This window comes from Helicoverpa zea, chromosome 22 (assembly GCF_022581195.2).
Source record: "Helicoverpa zea isolate HzStark_Cry1AcR chromosome 22, ilHelZeax1.1, whole genome shotgun sequence".
Lineage (NCBI taxonomy): Eukaryota > Metazoa > Arthropoda > Insecta > Lepidoptera > Noctuidae > Helicoverpa > Helicoverpa zea.
The window spans coordinates 7240277-7247908 of record NC_061473.1 but is presented as its reverse complement, the minus strand read 5'-3'; the positions used below and the strand labels follow the sequence as shown (position 1 = coordinate 7247908).

The 7632-nt window shown below is 36.7% G+C and overlaps 1 protein-coding gene across 3 annotated transcripts; it reads right to left on the bottom strand.

Moving 5' to 3' along the window:
* Nucleotides 1–6259: 6259 nt before the first annotated feature.
* On the bottom strand, nt 6260–7390 carry LOC124641280. 3 transcript variants are annotated; one of them, XM_047179333.1, is made up of 5 exons: nt 7121–7390; nt 6938–7032; nt 6732–6827; nt 6443–6509; nt 6260–6367 (listed from the first exon to the last, which is right to left on the bottom strand). In XM_047179333.1, the coding sequence occupies exons 1-5, from the start codon at nt 7168–7170 to the stop codon at nt 6349–6351; spliced, it is 327 nt and encodes a 108-aa protein (XP_047035289.1). In that variant the 5' UTR covers nt 7171–7390; the 3' UTR covers nt 6260–6348. The 3 variants fall into 3 exon arrangements, with proteins under 3 accessions (XP_047035289.1, XP_047035285.1, XP_047035288.1); XM_047179329.1 differs by having other exon boundaries at nt 6957–7032; nt 7121–7384; XM_047179332.1 differs by lacking the exon at nt 6443–6509 and having other exon boundaries at nt 6957–7032; nt 7121–7384.
* Between the last annotated feature and the right edge of the window lie 242 nt (nt 7391–7632).

Here is a 7632-nt window from a genome sequence, read left to right as displayed (position 1 = left end):
AGTGAGTCACCACTGAAGTGAGATTCAGAGATAAAATATGTGAAACTTATAAATAAATATGTAGATGATATTGCAAAAATCGGTCTATACTTGTATCTTAAAACGGGCACATTTATCGCACCATGTTTGTTTGAAGAAAATGTGCCAAATATATGTCTTATTACCATATAAAAAAATCAAGTCGAAAGGCGAAGGGAATCTCGAGATACATCAGTTTTTAAGTCACTTCCCATACATTTAAATCACATTTTGCGCTATAGCTCTCGATGTAAGAGTCCAATCAGAAAATGCTAGTAACATTTTTAACAGCTAATAAGAAGACAAATACGATGGCATAACTCGTTTTTCAAAAATTGACATTTGGATATTTAAATATCCTATGTCCCAACGCTTGTATGGCGTCGATCTACTGTGCGTCGCAAGATTTAAGCGAAAAAATTTTTAAGTGAGCAGGCACTTCTGCTGATGATCGTACATACATAGAAAACATAAACTTGTTCTTTTGATGGCCACAGCAATTATCAGAATAAAATATGATTTGCAAGTTATTATCATTTATTTCTGACGCCTTCTTTGTCAGGTATCTCCAGACACATGTTGCTATTTCGTTAGCTCCTCTTAATGCCTCGACCTCGCTCCAAACAAAACAATCACAATAGTCTTTTGCTAATTCACTTATTGTAAAATTACAAACATTGAGCTTACATTTGGTATATAAAGTAGACACATCTCCTTTCGAAAGAGGCAGTACTGCTTGGAGGTCATAACAGGCAACAATGTAGTTTTCCTGAACTATTGTTTTGTCGTTTGATTTTTCCCGACGACATAATTCTTTTTCAAGCTGGTGTTGGTCGTATCTGGTCTTTAACTCTTTTATTTTATTAACAGCATTTTTAAAGCTGGTGCATAGTTCGCACTGGTCTTTTTTAGGTGAGTGAACGCCGATGTTGTAATCTACATTGAATACTCTCCTGTAGGTATGAATTTTAGCAGCTTCAACACCATCTTTCAAGCATTATGTTTGATAGTCGGTATAAAGATCTGTAATGCTTTTACCCCCATCAATGAATTCAAAAGCAAAGTTGCGCAAGCTGCCCCCGGTCACGTTTGACCACGTCGACGTCACCAGGTTATTAAAGGACATTACGAGTATGAGGTGTAGCCTGGTCGAGCTGCAGTTGAAGCTGGAAGCATCGCAATCTACCATCAGTGATCTACGCAGTGAAGTAGCAGAATTACGAAACTGTGTAAGTAGGTCACACGCGCCTGCCAACAGCGACAACACACGCCATGTATCAGCGATGCTAAACTGTCCCCCGCCCCCGCGTCTTCTGTCGTCGAGACGCCGATGAATGCAAGCACCTCGAAGCCTAAACGTGTTTACTCGGCTGCCGTAAAAACTATCCCGTTCAACAGCAACCTAAGGCTACTGTGGGAATCCAGTCTCCCCGAAGTAACCCAGGGCATCGTTCATCTTGAACCAAGCAAAGGGACGGCTGATGCAGATGGTTTCATCAAGGTGGAGAGGAAGAAAAAGAAGAAGCCATCTCGCCGAAATCAATACGGAACTGCATTGACGGGTCCGAATATGCTGATGCGCTGATGCGTCCGATACGACGCAGTTGTATGTCTCGCGCTTACATCACTCCACGAAGGTCGAGGAGATCGTGTTATTAAATGCTCTAACGGTTAGAGCATTATTAGCGAATCAGCATACCTAATAGGTTAGAGTCTTACCTATTAGGTATTCTGATTCGCTCAAACTTTCCAGTCCTTCTTTTCAAATTGTACTTAAGCGGTTAACTGGACGATACTTATGACCTGTTTCATCGGTTACTGATAAAGTGTCTGATAGACTATCAGGAACTATACTATAACTTGGCTTCTTCTGTATCGTATATGAAATGAAATGAAATGAAATGAAATGAAATCGTTTATTTTGCAAGTTGGACATAAAATCACTTTTACACGTCATTTTTAAGAACGCTGAGGTCGGCATTTCCTAATGACTGATCCCTGAGAAGAAATGCCGAAACAAATTCAAGGGTCATAGTCTCTTTTAAAGTCCAAACATGTTATAAATCAAATAATATTAGGTGTGAGTGTCACCATGTACGCGGTCTGGAATGGCCTTTTGAGGAAAGAGCCACATCAGGCTGGAGCTGACCAGTCCCAACAGACGGCACGCATGTATCAGTCGTCGTGTAGCTCAACCATATCTTAGGGAGCTCAACGACCTGTCACACGACGATACCAGATCTGCAGAACATTTGCGTAGGCCATTCAAAAATACTCAAACCCGCCAGACAGTATTTATGTTATAAGAATATATAATGTTGCTCGCATACACGATACTCACATTCACAATAATAATAAATAATAAAAAAAAATACAATTATAATATATAAATGTCAAAAAAAAATGTCATTAATAAAATGTTATCTGATGATAATAATATTTAAATGTCAAAAGAACAATACACAGGCATTTGAAAAGATATCACTCACTAAGCGAGCAGCTCATTCCCAAGCTTCTTTATCATTTAAATAATCAGATATTTTGTAATAACCTTTTTTCAAAAGTTTGGATTTTATATGATTTTTAAATTTCTTAATAGGTAAATCACGAACCGCTTTGGGAAGTTTATTGTAAAAGCGTATACATTGACCCATGAACGAGTTGCTTACTCTGTGGAGGCGAGTAGCATGTACAGCAAGATTATGTTTATTCCTAGTATTTATGCTATGAACATCAGATATTTGAACAAAGTTAGAAATGTTTTTACGAACGTACATTAAATTTTCAAAAATATATTGAGAGGCAACAGTCAGAATATTTATTTCTTTGAATTTCTCTCTGAGAGAAACTTTTGGACCCAGATTATAAATGGCTCGAACAGCTCTTTTCTGTAAAATAAATATAGTCTCAACATCTGCACAGTTTCCCCAAAGGAGGATCCCATACGTCATTGAACTATGAAAGTAACTAAAATAAACTATTCTGGCTGTGTCCACATCGGTGATTAGTCGGATCTTTTTAATAGCATAGGCGGCTGAACTAAGCCTTCCTGACAGTTTAACAATATATGGGCCCCATTGGAGTTTGGAATCAACGGTCAAACCAAGAAATACCGTTGACTCAACAGGCTTCAACTCTACTCCATTTAGTTGTACATTGGTTGGTAACTGCCTTACGTTTGGCGTTGAGAATTTAATTAACTTCGTTTTAGACTCATTTAAAAGAAGATTATTGACATTAAACCAATGAACAACCTTAGAGAGTGCATTGTTAACTTCGTCAAAATTGTCGAGTTGGCGCTTGATTTTAAAAACGAGTGAAGTATCATCGGCAAACAACACAATCTTGTGATTATCCCTTATGTGATAAGGAAGGTCATTAATATAAATAAGGAACAAAAAAGGGCCTAGAATTGAACCCTGTGGAACCCCCATGGTGACCGTGGATCCAGAAGACCTCTTACCGTTGACATCCACCCTCTGAATTCTATTATGCAAATAAGAAGTCAGAAGGTCAAGAGCTTTATTTTTGATACCATAGTGGTGAAGTTTCCTGATGAGTATATCATGGTGCACGCAATCAAACGTATAGCTGTATCTAGCAAAAAAAATAAGCAGTCTTTATCTGGCAGATAGCATTAACTATCAGATAACTAACTGAAATTATCGTAACCTAGTAAATACAGGCTTTACTTCAGCGGTATCAGGCTATAATCAAAAATGGCCCCAATCCGTCTCACCGAGGCTTTGCTGATCAACTTAGTAGAATATATTTATTATCTCCTTCTGCTGATTTTGTGCTTTGTATTTTTTCTTTGTGTCAGTTATCAACTATTCAAGTCATTATTATAAACTATTCAATATTCATCGTGGAGTACATACGAGTGAAGAACAACGAGGGTCGAGAAGTTAGAGCCGAGGCACAACACGATCTTTAAATCGTTTGTCGTACATGTGCCGACTCAGCATCTTGACACGTTTCAAGAACAGTTTTGGCCGAAGGGTGTCGTGTTCCGGCGATTCCGCGGGAGGTTACGCGACACCACGCAGTGCAACACGAGCCCGCCTACTCGTGTCAACACCTAGACATTCTGTTGATTATTGTTATTTTGTATGTATTAGTTTATAAGTATTGTGATATAAAATTATGTATGTATTGTATTTTCTATGGGCCCTAGTTGCCTGATGTAAACAAATAAATAAATAAAATTTAACCCAGCCGCTTGACGTTGGCTTTTTCTGTCCGTTTAAGATAGCATGGAGACAAACACTTGAAGACTGGAAAAAAGCCAATTTACGAACTACACAATTTATACCTAAAGAGTCCTTCTCACACCTGTTGAAAAAGGCAATAATGAATATGGACCAAAAACCACCAAAAAATAATGACGATGACTTGTCAGCTGTGAAAAGAAATTTGATAACCATTTTTAAAACAAAGGGTATCGTTCGTTTGGATAGACACAGGGTTTTGAAAAAATTGCCCTCTCAGTCACCTTCACCTGAAATGAAAACTGTTGTCCAAAAATCCTTGACAGAGTTTTTAAGAGAACAAAGGTTCATTAATTCCCATGAATCACAGCCACCAACAAAAAGAACAAGACTGCAAATTGAGCCAGGCAAAAGTATCTCAACAGTAGATTCAACAGTAGTTGAGGTCGAACACACATTGAATGTTCCTGTTATCAGTGAGCCATCCACAAGCTATCAAACTAGTCAAGATGACAACAATCATAATGTGACTGATTGCAATTCAGATACTGAAAATATAGCGACGAATCATGCTAAAAATACTTTAAGCGGTTTCACACAGATTCCTACAACAGAACAATTTATTTTAGCAAAGTTTGAGTCACAGAAGGGGATTTTTTTTTTACAATTTTATAGTTGAAACTAGTGGAAAACCCGGCTTCGCTCGGGTGAAATTTGACTCATAATACACGTCTAGTTGCAAAATGTAGGTAGAAATTTCTGTAGTCATCGGGTCTCAAGGAATATTAAAGGAATAATCAAGGCATAGATTCGTATAGCTTCGTTCGTTATGTTTAGACATCGGATTATATGCATTTGCATGTTTGCATATGCAAATGCATATTATGCTATTATTTTAGCGTTATTGCATATTTTGGTACTTTTTCATTGATAGTGCATATTTCAGTATTTATACGTGATAGACGTGTTGTACTACGCCAAAGAGTATAATAATAATTAGTACGCTCTCCTCAGTGCGCTTTCGCCAAAGAGTATATCTCGGCAGAAATGGCGCCAAATTTCAAGTTCTGTCCGGTAACGTCAGTTGACGTCGAAAGGTCATTTTCAGCCTATAAATTAATTTTAAGTGACAAACGTCACAAATTTGCGGCAGAAAACCTTGAAAAATATGTAATTGTATATTGTCACAAGAATTACAACTAATAGTACCTCTATGTATATTTAAATATATGTTCTGAAAATAAAAGTTAATTCTAATAGTGGTTTTTTAATTGTGCATATTTTGTGCATATTTCGCTCTTTTTTAGTGCATATTTGCATGCATATTTTGGCATTTTGATAGTGCATATAATCCGATGTCTAGTTATGTTTAATAAATATAATAAATAAAAACTGCAAAAGTTTTTACACAAATTATTTTTATTTCAAATTAACATTCAAAATAAACTAACACAAATTAACAAAACATATATGGCCTTACTACAAAAACTTTAACCACTGTTTTACACTTGTCTAAAAAAAATGTGGCACCAAAATGAACCATATGTCAACGTCATAATTTGACATTTTTTTAGACAAGTCTTAAACTGACGTTAAAAAGTTTTTGTGGTAAGACGGATAATTTTTAAGGTTTACTCTGTGTAAACCTCTTTGTTTTAAGCACTCAGTCTTTTTCTTTACTTTGACAGGTAGATAAGTACTTACTAATTTTAAAAATAAAATATGAAATTGTGGTTCTTTATCCAAATTGGCTAAATCAAGAATAATATTAGGAAGTATGTAAATTGTAATTTTACAATGAGTACTTATCCGAGAATTTGGCAAAGGTACTTATAAAAAAATATTCTCTATTATACATCAGAGGTTGATTATCACAAAATTTCTCTATATATAACATTTTTCGATAAATATTTATCACCTTTCAAGCCTTGTTCAGTGGTATTGATAATTTGAATTTTTACATCATCGAATCTTCGAACTCGAAATAATTGCCGAGGAAGTTTAAAATCAATTGCTTCATTCAAACATCTTTCCCATTCTTGATCGTCAAAAAGGAGCCCTCTTGCTTGAGCAGCTTCTCGAAATGAGTTGTAAATAATATTTTTATAAGTTCTAACATTCAACTCTTCGTTATCGACCTTAAAGGAGAAAATATATTAGATAAATATTCAAATAATAATAACTGTTGTGAATGTATGTAGGTATATCCTCACATCTCTATCTGGTAATAAGTATTATTTTTCATTTTACAGCCACAGCACTCGCAATAATTGAAATTATCTGCAAAAATATATTATACAATTAATAATGTCTATTGTATAATAAGAGCCAGCCAAGTTCAAGTGGAACTTGCGCATGAAGGGGTTTATTTCATTATCGAGAAAAACGGTGAAAAAATCGTGTCTGTTTCTGTATGTGTTCATGACACCTCAACACAGGCTATGCGTGTGGTCATTTATTATTATTTGTCGAATTATAGAGAAAAAATATTGAGCCGCTTACCGAGTATAATGTTGTCGCATTCCACACATCGACTGCACATTTGCTTTTGTTTGCCATCTCTTGCAAATATTTTGCCATTACAAAAATTGCATGTCACTGGAAGTAAATAAGTACTTATTTTATTTTTAAATGCAGAAGGCTCACAATCCACACTTTAAGAAGAAAACAAAACAAAATTCACTTAAAAACACAACCTGCCTACATACCTACTAAAATACTACACACCATCTTTACGAAGAGCCCTTCGCTCCATCCACTTTCCACAATTGTGACAATGTTTACCAAATGCACGGAGATTCGGCTGTTAACAAAATGATATAGGTATCATCAAACAAAAGACTAAACGAAGACAGAGACACGACCAACGAAACATTTTATGAAATACTTACGATTTTCGGCATGATGTGTGTAATCCAAACAAAGTAAATGACAATGACATTTGAACAACTAAATGACATTTGAACTAAAACTTCGACTTTGAGGTTATGGTTATTATTCTTCTTTCTATGGTTTTTATCGCAATCGGCCAATCTTATGCTACGTTCACACGCGCGCCGCGCAACCCGGCGGGCTGCCTGGCGGGCTGCGCGGCGTGCAGCCCGTCGCGGGCAGGCGGACATTCAAGCTGTTCACACGCGCGCCGTCGTGTCAGTCAGTGCAAGAATGGCGAGCAGCGAGGATCTCGGTGTTGTTGCTGTCATAGCCTTTGGCTTAACTTATTTTTATTGGAAAAATAATCAAAATGATGAACGACGTTAACCATTCCGCCATGTTGTTATCTTCGATCGTAGCGACTTTCTTAGAACGTTTAATCGTCACGAAAGCGCAGGAGAGACTGACTGCCCGCGCGCGTGTAAACAGTCGCCGGGCGCCCGCACATTCATCCTTTGAACTTTGCCAA